The following is a 15,339-nucleotide window of genomic DNA, read 5'->3' on the forward strand; positions in this document are numbered from 1 at the left end:
TTAATAGCATTTCACCTGTGTCTGAAGACAAGATTCAAATCCCATCTCAGAGATTCTAGCTCAAAAATAAACTGCATTACTTAAGAGCTAAACAGTGCAGATTCTCCATTGTGGGTTTAAACCAAGATGGTCAGTTCTCTCAGGTGAGAACATAGAACACAGAACAGTACAGCACAGTACAGGCCCTTCGGCCCACAATGTTGTGCCGACTCTCAAACCCTGCCTCCCATATAACCCCCTATCTTAAATTCCTCCATATACCTGTCTAGTAGTCTCTTAAACTTCACCATTGACTCAGGCAGTGCATTCCACGCACCAACCACTCTCTGAGTGAAAAACCTTCCTCTAATATCCCCCTTGAACTTCCCTCCCCTTACCTTAAAGCCATGTCCTCTTGTACTGAGCAGTGGTGCTCTGGGGAAGAGGTGCTGGCTGTCCACTCTGTCTATTCCTCTTAATATCTTGTACACCTCTATCATGTCTCCTCTCATCCTCCTCTCCAAAGAGTAAAGCCCTAGCTCCCTTAATCTCTGATCATAATCCATACTCTCTAAACCAGGCAGCATCCTGGTAAATCTCCTCTGTACCCTTTCCAATGCTTCCACATCCTTCCTATACTGAGGCGACCAGAACTGGACACAGTACTCCAAATGTGGCCTAACTAGAGTTTTATAGAGCTGCATCATTACATTGCGTCTCTTAAACTCTATCCCTTGACTTATGAAAGCTAACACCCCATTAAGCTTTCTTAACTACCCTATTTACCTGTGAGGCAACTTTCAGGGATCTGTGGACATGTACCCCCAGATCCCTCTGCTCCTCCACACTACCAAGTATCCTGCCATTTACTTTATACTCTGCCTTGGAGTTTGTCCTTCTAAAGTGTACCACCTCACACTTCTCCAGGTTGAACTCCACCTGACACTTCTCAGCCCACTTCTGTATCCCATCAATGTCTCTTTGCAATCTTTGACAATCCTCTACGCTATCTATAACACCACTAACCTTTGTGTCAACTGCTAACTTGCCAACCCACCCTTCTAACCCCACATCCAGGTCGTTAATAAAAATCACAAAAAGTAGAGGTCCCAGAACAGATCCTTGTGGGACACCACCAGTCACAACCCTCCAATCTGAATGTACTCCCTCCAGTACGACCCTCTACCTTCTACAGGCAAGCCAATTCTGGACCCGCCAGGCCAAACTTCCCTGGATCCCATGCCTTCTGACTTTCTGAATAAGCCTACCTTGTGGAACCTTGTCAAATGCCTTACTAAAGTCCATGTAGTTCACATCCACTGCACTACACTCATCTATATGCCTGGTCACCTCCTCAAAGAACTCTATCAGGCTTGTTAGGCATGACCTGCTCTTCACAAAACCATGCTGACTGTCCCTGATCAGACCATGATTCTCTAAATGCCCATAGATCCTATCTCTAAGAATCTTTTCCAACAGCTTTCCCACCACAGACGTAAGGCTCACTGGTCTATAATTACCTGGACTATCCCTACTAACTTTTTTGAACAAGGAGACAACATTCGCCTCCCTCCAATCCTCTGGTACCATTCCCGTGGACAACAAGAACATAAAGATCCGAGCCAGAGGTTCAGCAATCTCTTCCCTTGCCCCGTGGAGCAGCCTGGGGAATATTCTATCAGGCCCCAGGGACTTATCCGTCCTAATGTATCTTAACAACTCCAACACCTCCTCTCTCTTAATATTAAGATGCTCCAGAACATCAACCTCACTCATTTTGTCCTCACCGTCATCAAGTTCCCTCTCAGTGGTGAGTACTGAAGAGAAGTATTCATTGAGGACCTCGCTCACTTCCACAGCCTCCAGGCACATCTTTCCACTTTTTTCTCTAATCTGTCCTACCTTCACTCCTGTCATCCTTTTGTTCTTCACTTAATTGAAGAATGCCTTGGGGTTTTCCTTTACCCTACTCACCAAGGCCGTCTCATGCCCCCTTCTTGCTCTTCTCAGCCCCTTCTTAAGCTCCTTTCTTGCTACCCTATATTCCTCAATAGACCCATCTGATCCTTGCTTCCTAAACCTCATGTATGCTGTCTTCTTCCGCCCAACTAGATTTTCCACTTCACTTGTCACCCATGGTTCATTCAGTTACGAAGGATGAACAGCTCTGATGGACAGAAGGGTGCAGGGTTGCCCATGTCTCCTCCCCTGGGAGAATTACAAACCGTTACTGTTGCCATGCTGCTAATGAGAGAGAAAGAGATGGAACAAAAACATACTGGGACTGGAACATTTGCTTCAGACAAGGGAGAGAGAACACCGGGAAAGAGAGACTTGTTGTTCCACCATATTATGACTCCTGAAAGACTTATGGCTCCTGAGAGGGCTGTTTACTTAGTACCATTCTGTTCATTAAAATTCCTCAGTGGACAGCTGGAGTGGGCTGGTTTGATGGACTAAGCCATTCAAAACTGATTGACACCTGAGACCCTGTGAGTAGGAATAAAAGTGAGGTCTGGGCAGACACCACTGAGACGCACCAAGAGACACACTGGTGAGCACTGTTTAAGTGTTGGAACCCACGAGAAAAGTGTGGGGCATCGGAGACCAAATGAAGGATTGGTCAATTTTAACTCTCAGTGTTTATAGCAAGGCCGGTGGGGGCTTGTGTGTATGTCCACCCTTGCCTGGGTGACGAGTCCACCATAGAAGAACGGTCTAGCCAAAGGACAGAGGGGTCATATCTGAATGGCCACAACAACACATTGACGGATCAAAAACATAAAGGAAGGTTTGACTGACTGTTACTGTTTGCTCGCCCTTTCTCTCTCTCTCCCCCTCCAACGGTTACAACAAAAGAACCAACAACAACCTCAGCCTACATAAACTGAACTGAACTTTATAATTTCCCATGATAATTCATTATCCCCAGACAACGATAGAGCTTGTTTATTATTATTATACCCACACTTTTAGGTTTAGTATTGCTAACTTGTATTATCTGTATATTTGCATTGTTGATATTGATTTGTATATTTTACTAATAAACACTGTTTGAAAATAGTACCAGACTCCAATGGATACTTCTATCTTTGCTGGTAAGACACCCAGTTACGGGGTACGTAACACTTCACTCGACCATTCTTTATCTTTCTCACCAGGACAAATTCATCCCTAACATCCTGTAAGAGATCCTTAAACATCGACCACATATCTATAGTACATTTCCCTGCAAAAACATCCCAATTCACACTTGCAAGTTCTAGCCTTATACCCTCATAATTTGCCCTTCCCCAATTAAAAAATTTCCTATCCCCTCTGATTCTATCCTTTTTCATGATAATGCTAAAGGTCAGGGAGCAGTGATCACTGTCCCCCTGATGCTCACCCACTGACCGATCTGTGACCTGACCCAGTTCGTTACCTAATACTAGATCTAGTATGGCATTCCCCCTAGTTGGTCTGTCAACATACTGTGACAGGAATCCATCCTGGACACACTTAACAAACTCTGCCCTATCTAAACCCTTGGAACTAATCAAGTGCCAATCAATATTAGGGAAGTTAAAGTCACCCATGATAACAACCCTGTTATTTTTGCACCTTTCCAAAATCTGCCTCCCAATCTGCTCTTCAGTATCTCTGCTGCTACCAGGGGGCCTATAGAATACCCCCAGTAGAGTAACTGCTCCCTTCCTGTTCCTGAGAATGAGTATATGGCATTATTCTGGAGAAAGAGAGGAGAATTCTAGGCATTTATTGCCCAGTCAACATCACAAAACAAAGTATTACAATACTGCTGATAGGGGTGCACATGTTGTTTAGTGCTCCCATATTTTGACAGTGACATCAATTTTGCAGTTACCCTCATTGGCTACAAAACACTGATTTCCTGTAACAGTTGCCAAGTACAGATATTCCTAAATCAATTCCATCGGAAGAATGCAATAGAAAAAGTCTTTGTAGACTAACCCTTTTATCCTCAATAGTGAAGATGCCCATTAGCTACAGAAAGTAGTCTATTCAAATGGCACAAAGGTTATTTTCAATATAAAAAAGCAGACAGGGCAAATACTGCATCTCACCAATTTTGGGATCTGGATAAGGCAAGTCCTTGGGACAACTGTAAACTGCTTCAAGGTCAAAGCATTCTTTCCTGTAGAATGTGAGAACTTTGGAGAATGGTGCTGCATGGTTCTTGGGAAACACTTCACAATCGCTAAAAAGAAATTAGAAGAAAATCTCTGTACGATCTTACTGTAAATGTATTAAACATCACACAAATCATTCTCCACATATCAATAACTGGATTCAAGCTGTGTGTAGCTAATACAGGAACATATGAAATTCTTTCTGTGATTATCATTAACAATGTGTTTCTTTAAGTGTCCTTTAATTACTTCAAACTGCTACATGCTTTTATGTAAACTTGGATGGTTATATCAATGAACAGATGACTCCATTGGTCTGGAATCATATCACAATGGTCAAAGACACAGATTCTCATACCACAAAACCCACACCCCATAAGCTTTAAAGGTCACATTATTGATACTAGGTCTGTTTAATTCGTTAACTGAATTTAAATGTCGTGGCACAATTTAAAATGATTAGTTCAGGTGTTCAACATAAATCCGCAATAGAACCATCTGCCACCATACCAACATGAACAAATGCATTCTAAATCTAGAGAATCTAGTTGTCTCATTCATTACTCCTTGCACGTTAGGTAAAGAAAGATCAAACTGAGCGCAATTCAGTATAGTTAACAATCTCATTCATTCGGAAAGTGACCAGGAAAAGGATTAGCATCTGTGGCAAAGGGAATTGTTGCAGTTCTGATGATAGCCTTTGGCTTGCTGGTATTTAACTGGAAGGAACTTCAACTTAAACTATAATTGGATAGTGAGCAAATAGACTGACATTACAACATGCAACGCTGCAACAGCAAGAGTTGGATTACAAGCAAAATAGCCTATATATGGAACCTGACACATTTTCAAATGACACTGGAGCAGGATAGAAAATTGAGGCAGATGAACTGGACAAGGAAAACTTAAACAGCTCCAGAGAAAATGGTGCTGAGCGGAAAAAAAACTTAACTGGCTAGAGAAAAGCAAAACAAGCCCAGGGTAGTCCATTAACAGAGGAAATGCAATTGATCATGTCTAAGGCTTCAGAGAGGTGGAGGAAAGATAGTAAATACATCAGTTTCATCAAATTAATACTTCTGAATATGGTCCAATTGTTGCTGTGGCAGACAGAAATCTGACTGGATACTTTCAAAGCATGTAATTATAAGAAAGGTGAATACAGGGTTGAGAAACTAACACATGCAGGGCTTTTGGAGAGGTTATAATTTATTAGAGTCTAATGGGATGTTTGGCATATTTGGGTGGTGATAATGACTTTGAATGGCAGTGCCACAATATCTGAGGAGAAGCAACAATTGGAAGACACTCGCAGAAAGCCAAAGATACTCAACTGTTCACCATGAATATTGTCAAAGGATACTATGGCCCTTATTGACAAGATGAATTTGCATGAGACATCTTTAAGGCGAGTAGAAGAGGAACTAGATAATGTGCATTCGGTGAGAAGCTGGTATTATAGGAGAAAATAAAAGCATGTGATCAAATCTTCCTAATTTTGATGATACCAGCTCCTATAAGGATTGAGGATAGGTGGAGGTACAGCTGGGAGTTAGCACTATTCTGGAATGATCCTAGAAAGCAAAATTGTTTTGGCACAAGAGGAAGGACAGATGGTGTTTATGCAGAAATCCTTTTAACTCCATAAAAGCAAAAGCCTGCCATTTAAAAAGAATAGTGCACAACTACAGGTTTTTTTCCTGCTCTGCCACTATTTGAACTGCATCCTCTACATGCCTCCTGGAAATAAAAAGCCAAGCTATGACTCCAAAATCAATGATGGCTTTTACAATACGATCCAGTTGGCTTCAGCTGCCTTCACAGGTGAGCCTTACAGCATTTCATCTAGATGGTGATAAAAGAATCAAGGCAGCATTAGCATTTGACCACAAGTTACTAGCACATTTATTTCAAAGTAAGCAATCTCAATCCTTGTTCTGCTGTGTACCTACTCTCACTCCAACATCTGAATGCCATATATCATGATTCTTAAAAATTCCAAAGGGAAATTGAATAGAATCCATCTTCAACTACTCCGATTCATGTGATCCAATTGATACAAATTGTTTATAGTTCAAAAATTTTAAATAAATGCTCACCCAAGACCTTCTTCAGCAGGTGAATTCCATCTCACGGATATTGGGAATGGAACCAAATCAGTGATAGAAAATTCCCTCACTTTAAAAGCAGGTGAAAGAATAGCACACTGGAAAAATAAAAAAAAGTGAAGCATGTTACCTCAGATAATGTTGATAAATAACTGAAATAATCCAGTCATCTTAAGAGCAGTGGATACATTCAGTAGTTTGAATGATAAAGTTATTGAGGTGCAAAAGCCAAGAGTAGGTTCAAATTCAGGGCTTGGTGAATAGTATCCAGAGGACAGGATGGATCGTTATTGAGAGAGTAGCAAGCATAGACCTCCACTAATATTTCTCAAGTGGGGTTTCATGACTGGCATTTGGCTAAACAAAGATGAAAACTGAGGCAGGCCTATGAAAATGCAGAGTATATTAAAATCACAACTAGTAAACTTAAAGGTTACTTTTGCTCTGTAGACTTTTTCTATTGGTCTAGGAATGGTTTCTTGCACATACTCCCATGTAAAAGCTGATACTTTGGGGCACTAAATTTATAACGTCAAACCTCTGCCATGCAGTTTATAACTTGCTGAATTTTCTTAAATTTTACAGATTTAATCAGTTCAAAGCTGAGTAGTTCTGCTAAACCACAAGTCATACAAATGAATTTATTTCCCCTTTGGTTGATCTCACTCAACAAGCTGAGAAGGTGACAAACAAGTGGAAAAGAACATTTCAAAAAAACAAAAACTTTTTGGTTAAGATAAACCACCCTTCCCCCATTAAAGAAACTGGAATGGGGCATCACTTCCATTGTTTTTTGCTGCTAACTAAAGCAAGCTCATTAACAATTTGCAATCAAAAGGCAATAGGGAGCCGTGGGGGTGAGGGGGGTGAAAGAAAGGGTTAAGAAAAAACTTCGAGTTTCACTGTGTTACAGATCAGGACCAAATAAAGAGCAACACAGATTTAAGCAATAATCCCACTGCCAGTTAATACAAAGTCTGGTATTTAAGTACAATCTACAGAAATTTTATTATTGCATAACAGAAAATAATCTTGCTTTCCAATTCCTTCTTTCCAATCAATACATCCAAAAGAACACTAATTATAACTAAAAAAATCATGTGGTGGTGCATTGTCCTCTAGTCCAAAACAGAGCATGAGCATGACCATTTAATTGATGATTTTTCCATAGCAATATAATGAGATGACCTTTATCAAGGGAGACTGGAGAGCCACACACTGTACTTCAGAACACATACAGAATAAACTTTTTACCTGCAAAGCACAACCACGAGCTACAGCTTCATCTGCATTTAAGGTTGTACTGAGGGCTTTCCCAAAGAATTTAGTAATGCGCTCTTTGATGGCAGGGATACGAGTTGCTCCACCCACAATCTCAACAGCATAAATATCCTCTCGTTTCAGCTCTACAGGAAGGGGAAATATTTGTTACTGAAGGATTACGGTAGCATCTTTATACTGATTGAATACACGAGGTGAGAGACAAAGGCATGTTCCATCATGAAATATATTTGTTTCAGATCGCTTAATACTAAAACTCAAGTGATGTATCCGTTGTAAGTAGCACTATGAAATTCCAGAATTCACATTTCAAGAGTAATATCTAAAATTATAGGCACATTATTGTGAATATCATGAAAGAAAGAGCGCTCTATTACTTTGAGTGTCCTTTTATTTAAATGAACATTTTTATTATGCAAACATTCTCAGTGAATAACTTCAAAGCACGGTATTTAAGTCAGAATAAACATGAGGAAATCTGCAGATGCTGGAAATTCAAGCAACACACACAAAATGCTGGTAGAACACAGCAGGCCAGGCAGCATCTATAAGAAGTACTGTCAACGTTTTGGGCCGAGACCCTTTGTCAGGACGAACTGAAAGGAAAGATAATAAGAGATTTGAAAGTAGTGGCAGGAAGGGGAAATGCAAAATGATAGGAGAAGACCAGAGGGGGTGGGATGAAGCCAAGAGCTGGAATGGTGATTGGCGAAAGTGACACAGAGCTGGAGAAGGGAAAGGATCATGGGACGGGAGGCCTCAGGAGAAAGAAAGGGGGAGGGGGCAGCACCAGAGGGCGATAGAGAACAGGGAGGGAGGGAGCGAGAGCGAGAGCGAGAGAGAGAGCGAGAGCGAGAGAGAAAAAACAACTAAATATTGTCAGGGATGAGAGGGCATTAACGGAAGTTAGAGAAGTCAATGTTCCTGCCATCAGGTTGGAGGCTACCCAGCCGGTATACAAGGTGTTGTTCCTTCAACCTGAGTGTGGCTTCATCTTTGACAGTAGAGGAGGCCATGGATAGACATATCAGAATGGGAATGGGACATGGAATTAAAATGTGTGGCCACTGGGAGATCCTGCTTTCTCTGGCGGGCCGAGCGTAGGTGTTCAGCGCAATGGTCTCCCAGTCTGTGTTGTATCTCACCAATATGTAAAAGGCCACACTGGGAGCACCAGATGCAGTATACCACACCAGCCAGCTCACAGGTGAAATGTCGCCTCATTTCCTTCAGTCCTTCCAGGTGAGGTGACACTTCACCTGTATACTGCGTCCGGTGCGGCCTTTTATATATTGGTGAGACCAGACAGTCCTTCCAGGTGAGGCGACACTTCACCATCCCCATCTCCCTCTGGTGCTCCCCACTCCCCCTTTCTTTCTCCCGAGGCCTCCTGTCCCTTTCCCTTCTCCAGCTCTGTATTACTTTCGCCAATCACCTTTCCAGCTCTTAGCTTCATCCCACCCCCTCTGGTCTTCTCCTATCATTTTGCATTTCCCCCTCCCGCCACTACTTTCAAATTTCTTAGTATCTTTCCTTTCAGTTAGTCATGACAAAGGGTCTCGGCCTGAAACGTCGACAGCGCTTCTCCTTATAGATGCTGCCTGGCCTGCTGTGTTCTACCAGCATTTTGTGTGTATTATTTAAGTCAGAGTTCATTACCTAATAATAAGATGAAAGGATCCCACAGAAAGTGATCAAGAAACAAAATCGGAAAAGATGAAAAAAATCCACCTTCCTCAGTATAATAATTGAAGGAATTTAATCAGAGGTTAATTTAAATTAGATAAATATTCAGATCAAATTTGAATACTGTAATAAGGAGACAACCTTTAGTTCATTTGTCATGATACTTTGACCATATAATTTGAAATAAGTTAAAATGTGAACAAACAAAAATAAATCAATTAAAATATAATACTCACTAGTCTGCTCCATGAGACTACGAAGAGGAGAGTCCACCCGGGAAAAAAGCGAACTGCTCATCTCTTCAAACTGGTTCCTTTAAACATTTCAAAGTAAAAATGAAGTGTTTTGAAACCTTGGTCCAAATGTAAGATGCCTATCCATGAACTTTTAAAAAGACAAACTGGACAACAATATACTTTGATTTTTAAACTTAGACATAAAAATTGTATTTTTCAAATTTCTAATGAAACACCCCAATATTCTATGTACAATGAGTAGAAAAATTGAATGTATCAAACTGATAAATCTCCAATTATATATCAAATCAGCTTGACCCTTCAATGTAAAATTTGTTCTTCTGAAATTGCACTCAATTCAAAGGATAAGTGAGCAACAATGTCACAATTGCCAAATACTCTAATGCATTCCCAATCGTTTGTCATGGACACAACATTGTGGAAATATTTTCACATGGATTGCTGTGATATATTATCACCTTTTCATAAGCTATCAGCAATAGATAATAAATATTAGCCATGCCAAAAATCCTCAGATTTCTAGAATGATATAAACCTTGGGATTTGGCATTAGTATTATGGCAAATAGTGAAGAACACTGTTTGCCTTTCTATGATGGTAATATAGATCAATAAACAATTACAAAAATCTACTAGCAGTTTTGGGGAAAATAAAGCACCTTCTATTTCTTACACCAACCATATGGTATAAAAAAATCATGAGATTAGCTTCACAAGTTTTGGGAAAGCAGACAAATGTGTACATTTTAAAAAGTGGTGAAACTTTGATCCATCGAGAGATCATTCACCCTTCAAATCAGGCCATAAGGCTATCCAAAAGCCTTTAAGTGAGTCATTAGGTTCTGCTGAAACTCTGACATTTTGAAGCAGTACCTTTTGAAAAGCAGAGCGGTATGGGACAGCTGCCAGCTAAGCCAAGCTGCTGATTCACTCCCTATTTTGAGTTTTTCACAGCTGCTGATGTCATGACTATTATCTGTCATAGTTTTCCAAGTGTGCACAGTATTCACTGCATACAGTTCTGTCTACAAACATACATCCAAAAACTCTGATTTACATAAGCGCAATTTTGTTGCAACATTAAATTTGCTAACTACACTGTCAAACAGGAAATGATCTGCTCAGTTATAATGATTGGTTTTGCGATGCTCTCCAATTTGGAAGAGTGTAGGTCAGGAGAAAGCAGACATATTTAGCATGGATCAATAACATTTTAAATATCAAACACTTCATCCATCTACTCATGAAGATGAAGAACATTTTACTCAATGAAAAGAAAATTTCTGACTAGTTTCTTCTCTACTTAATTCCAGGCTTTACAAAAACTTTACACAGACTTTTGTTCAACAAGCGTTCTTTGAAAAAAAAATAGAAAATAAAAAAAAAATGCGAAGTTATCTGTGCTATCCTTTCACGTTTGGGTCAGATCATATGAGAATCTTTGGGGCCATCCACCCCCAGTAAAACATTTGCAGTTTTAGGTTACTATACCTCAGCTGCACTACTAAATGCTGGAAGGGGAAAAATTTACTGTCTTTCTGTCCTGCTTATCACATAAAACTCAAATTTTACTGGATTCCAGAACAGTGAAACACTGAGCAGTGTGTATTTAGATCATACTGCATTACTGCTTTTAGTACATTTTAACTTGCAGAAAAGCTATTTGTAGTCCACTGTGTTCTCTACTGCAGTGTTCATTCCAGTAACTGGAGCTGTTATAAACTCTAAAGAATGAGAATCCTGAAACCAACATTATTTTGTACCTGTTTAATACTCCAGAAACATCAATGTCATTCATGAAACACTCAATATTCAATGGTATGTCCGATGCATTGGCACTCATTAGTTTCTTCAGCTTTTCGCATTCCTGGGAAAGCCGGATTACAGCTCGAATCTTTGATTTAACATCTAGTTTGTATTTTTTACTGAATTCTTCACAGAAGTGATTTACTAAAATCTCATCAAAGTTTCTTCCACCCAAGTAGGGGTCATAAGCAGTAGCAAGGACCTAGGATAACACAAACCTACAGTTAAAAGGCAAGGGAACAAAAGCTACAAATTCCAAAATAAAAGCACATTATTTTTGCAGACACTCTCTAACCAACAGTATACGAATATTCTAAAAAGTTAAGAGTTGTAGTGGTAGAGCAACATGCTTGGATCACTGACAGATCTGCATATTATTTTGTCTACAACTACAAATGAAGTTCCTTACCTCTGTGGCCATTCTTTAGTGTACCATTTTTGTTCCATTAAAGGGTCCTTCTGCCCATTCTGTACCGACCATGATGCCTATTGAAATTAATACTTCTACTTCCTACCTATTGAAATACTTCTTAAATGTTGCTATGGTATCCAGTTTCTCTAGCAGCAAGGTCCAGGCATTTACCATTCAATGGATTTGAAACAAAAACTTGCCTCACAAATCTCCTTTTAACTTCTCCCCCTCACCTCAAAGGTATTCCCTCCTGCAATTAACATCAACGGGAGCTATCTCACCCATTACATCTGTTCCAAATGTTAAGAGCTACACCACTTAATTCTACCTTGTATCCACTGGTAGAACCCACTGCCACTCCTAAATGCTATTTAAATGTGATGGAGGTTAGTAAATCTCTATCAAGGAAAGAATTTCAGGTCCTATGTACACTCTAGGGAAAAAAATATATTCATTTTAACTTAAGCCAAAAAGTTTCTTGCTATCCTGCTCAAGGAAATAGGCCCTCACAATTTAACTCATTTAGGCTTCTCAATATAAGAAGCCTAATACAGATCAAGCAAATTTGGATACTGAGTAAATGTTTTGTTAATAAAGAATCATTATTTCAGGGGTAATTGCTTCTTTCTCTAGCTGCCATTTGAGTCTAATGTTCAAATTGTAAATTAGACTGCAGTGTATTGGAGATCTTTGCTCTCCACATTTTTAATTCAATGACATTCAGGGTCCATACAATTTTTCTAAGCATGCAAACTATACAAACTAATTTGGGGAGGATGAGCTGCAAAGCAATAAATAAGCAGCTAAGTTGAGTGGGCAAGAAAACAGTGGATCGACTATGTGGAAATCAGAAGTTGCCCACTTTAGCAGCAACAGAGAAGCAGATTTTGAATTCAAGACCCATAAAGGTTAATATTCAAAGGAATTTTGGTATCCTCTATAGAAATCGCAGAGTTAACCTATAGATGCAGCAAGCAAGTAGAAAAAAACACACATGTTAGTTTATACTGCAGAGTAAAAGTAAGGAAGTCTACACGACTGCCCATTATTTTGCTTCCTTATCCAATAAAGGACAGTTGCCAGGAGGGACAAGGATCTCATCCTGGGCTATGCTTCGGTAAGAGAAGTGAATGGATCTTATATTGTGGAGTTTAGAAGAATGAAGAGGTAATATCACCAAAATGTACTTGAAGTACTCAGTATGACAGAAATGCAGATAAAGGAGAAAAGAGTCAAGTTATGCAGTCTACATCAGATTGCCCTAAAACAATCATGGTACATAAATAATTTGTGGTTATCATTTACTGACTCAGGAGTCTTTACAATTTCAGCAACTTGATATTTACATGGCCATTGCACGCAGCCAGCACAAATTGTGATTTTGAGTAGCTGATCACCTCTGTTGTGGGGAAATATTGTTTACAATAGTGCTATCTAAAGCCTTTATTGATTTCCTTCCATTTTGATGATGGAAGTTCATGAGAATTGGTGAATAATCCATTCTTTAGGAATAGAGGCCATCCAGACATGCACTCAAAAGGGAGAGGAAGCAAACTGCTACGGCATTCAGTCCTCAAAATATAATCCTAAGAATTGGATACAATGCCACAAGAAACTAATAAACCTTAGAGACAGGCAAATTCAGCAAATATCTTCAAATGCCATAATCCACCAGATGTATCACTTCATAGTACATCAGGAGAATGGAGAAAAGTTGCTTGATCTTGTCAGTTGTCAAGTGACAAGCAACTTTTCTCCATTCTCCTGATTCTTGCCCAGGCTTTTTCCTACTAACTACTGACCTATGACATCCCCCATATACAAAATACTTCTTTTCACTGCAAGTTGACATGGGATGAAGGAAGTTGTAGCTAAGCAGTAGAGGACAAGCACAATTGCATCACATTACTGCCAGGAAGAGAGAGTGTGCACACTCAGGACTTGGTACTGTCAAGGTCAAACCCTGCTATGAGGCTGAGATGATTGAATACAATACTCTCATAGCTAATCCTCTGCTGCTCATTTCAGTCACCACCATAAAATATCTTTGCTTTAAACACTGACATTGTCAGTAATCTTACCAAATACAATGGCCTTTTACTTTGATAGCTTTAAACTTCAAATAGACAAGCAGCAGCAAACAAAAACAGAACAAACATCTCTCAACTCTCAGATAGAGGAAAATGGAGAGATACAATTTATTGTGAATCATTTGGAGAATTAAGACCAGGTCTAAGAGGTAAATCAGGAGGCCAAAAAGGCATGAGATGGATTTGACAGGTAGAATTAAAAATAATCCCAAGAAGTTCTTCAATTATTTCAATGAAAAGGTTAACTAGGGAGAAACTAGGTTATCAGGGCCACCTATGTATGGAGTTGAATGTTTTTAATTGTGTTTAATAAAATGAATATCCTGGATGCCAAATAAGTGAGGCTAATAAGTTGTAAGGCCTTGGATCATATGTATAAGGAAGGAGGTACTTGCAGCTCTGAAGCACATTACGATCGACAAATCCCCAGGGTCAGGCTAAGTGCTTTCTCAGACGTTATGGGAGGCCAGGGAAAAAAAATGTGTTAGCTTTTATAGAAGTATTTGCTTTATCTTTAGCCACTGGCAAAGTTCCAGAAGACTGGAGAGTGGCTAATGTAGTTCCATAATTAAAGGGTTATAAGGACAGGCTAGGGAACTATAGGACGGTGACCCTGACTTCAGTTGTAGGGAAGTTACTGGACGGAATCTTTATTCCCTGGAATACAGAAGAATGAGGTGTGAACTTTATATAATCATAAGGAGTATAGATAAGATTGAACTTTGATGAGTATGTGCATGGAGGGGCCTGAAGGGTTATTGTCCAAACTTAGGCAACAAGGATTTGCAGGGCAGATGCTGTGGTTAGCATGGATCATTAGGATGAAAGACCTGTTTCTATCCTGTATTACTTTATGACTCAGAGAGAAGAATTAGTGCAAATGGATGCATGGTATTTTGATACTTGTTGTATTACTATAAAGAAACTTCAAACAATTTTACACTTGGCTATTAGATCATATGCTAACACTATTATTAAGGGCAGTAAACATGACAATGTTGGTAACTTATATATAAAAATAGAACAGTATGCAATTTTGAATACAAATGACAGGTGAGAGAAATCGACATCAAGGACAAATCAGTACCAACAGCAAATATGTAGCGTTGCACTAGTTTACAATACATTAAGTTTGCATTTAATACTGCAGAAAACTCAGATGAGTGAGGAACAACACAGAAGAAATATTAAAAGACAGCCAATACAATGGAAAGTGGACCAGGCAATAAAGAGAGTGCTAAATTCCAAATGATTAATGTTGAAAGCTCAATGTTAATACTAACACTGATAAGTGTCCAAAAAACATACAAAAATCTACCAGCAGTCCAGTAATATGCTGAGATAGTTTTCCCCAGGGAGTCAGGAGTTGAGAAGCTTAAATTTACAGTACTCTTTCAAGACAACAGCATTTATTTAGTTTCTCAGCTTAAGTAGTTTTCATTGAAGACATCCTTAACAAAGAGGTCCTAGAAATATCATGATTCTTTGTTCATTTTCCTAAATTCTAATGACTGAAACAGTTCCAAAAGATTAAATGGTGGCTAAATGTAACCCAGTGATTTAAAGAGCT

General features: G+C 39.4%; 1 protein-coding gene across 1 annotated transcript in view; it reads right to left on the bottom strand.

The window, feature by feature from the left end:
• Positions 1-15,339, bottom strand: part of LOC132405619 (heat shock 70 kDa protein 4-like) — a 47,715-nt gene that overhangs the window by 17,397 nt on the left and 14,979 nt on the right. The window contains exons 7-11 of the mRNA XM_059990570.1: positions 11,225-11,469; positions 9,442-9,518; positions 7,493-7,644; positions 6,230-6,336; positions 4,065-4,198 (exon numbers count right to left, since the gene is read on the bottom strand). Of these exons, the coding sequence (XP_059846553.1) occupies positions 4,065-4,198; positions 6,230-6,336; positions 7,493-7,644; positions 9,442-9,518; positions 11,225-11,469 (715 nt within the window). The remainder of the gene's footprint in view (positions 1-4,064; positions 4,199-6,229; positions 6,337-7,492; positions 7,645-9,441; positions 9,519-11,224; positions 11,470-15,339) is intronic.

This window comes from Hypanus sabinus, chromosome 15, assembly GCF_030144855.1.
Source record: "Hypanus sabinus isolate sHypSab1 chromosome 15, sHypSab1.hap1, whole genome shotgun sequence".
Classification (NCBI taxonomy): Eukaryota; Metazoa; Chordata; class Chondrichthyes; order Myliobatiformes; family Dasyatidae; genus Hypanus; species Hypanus sabinus.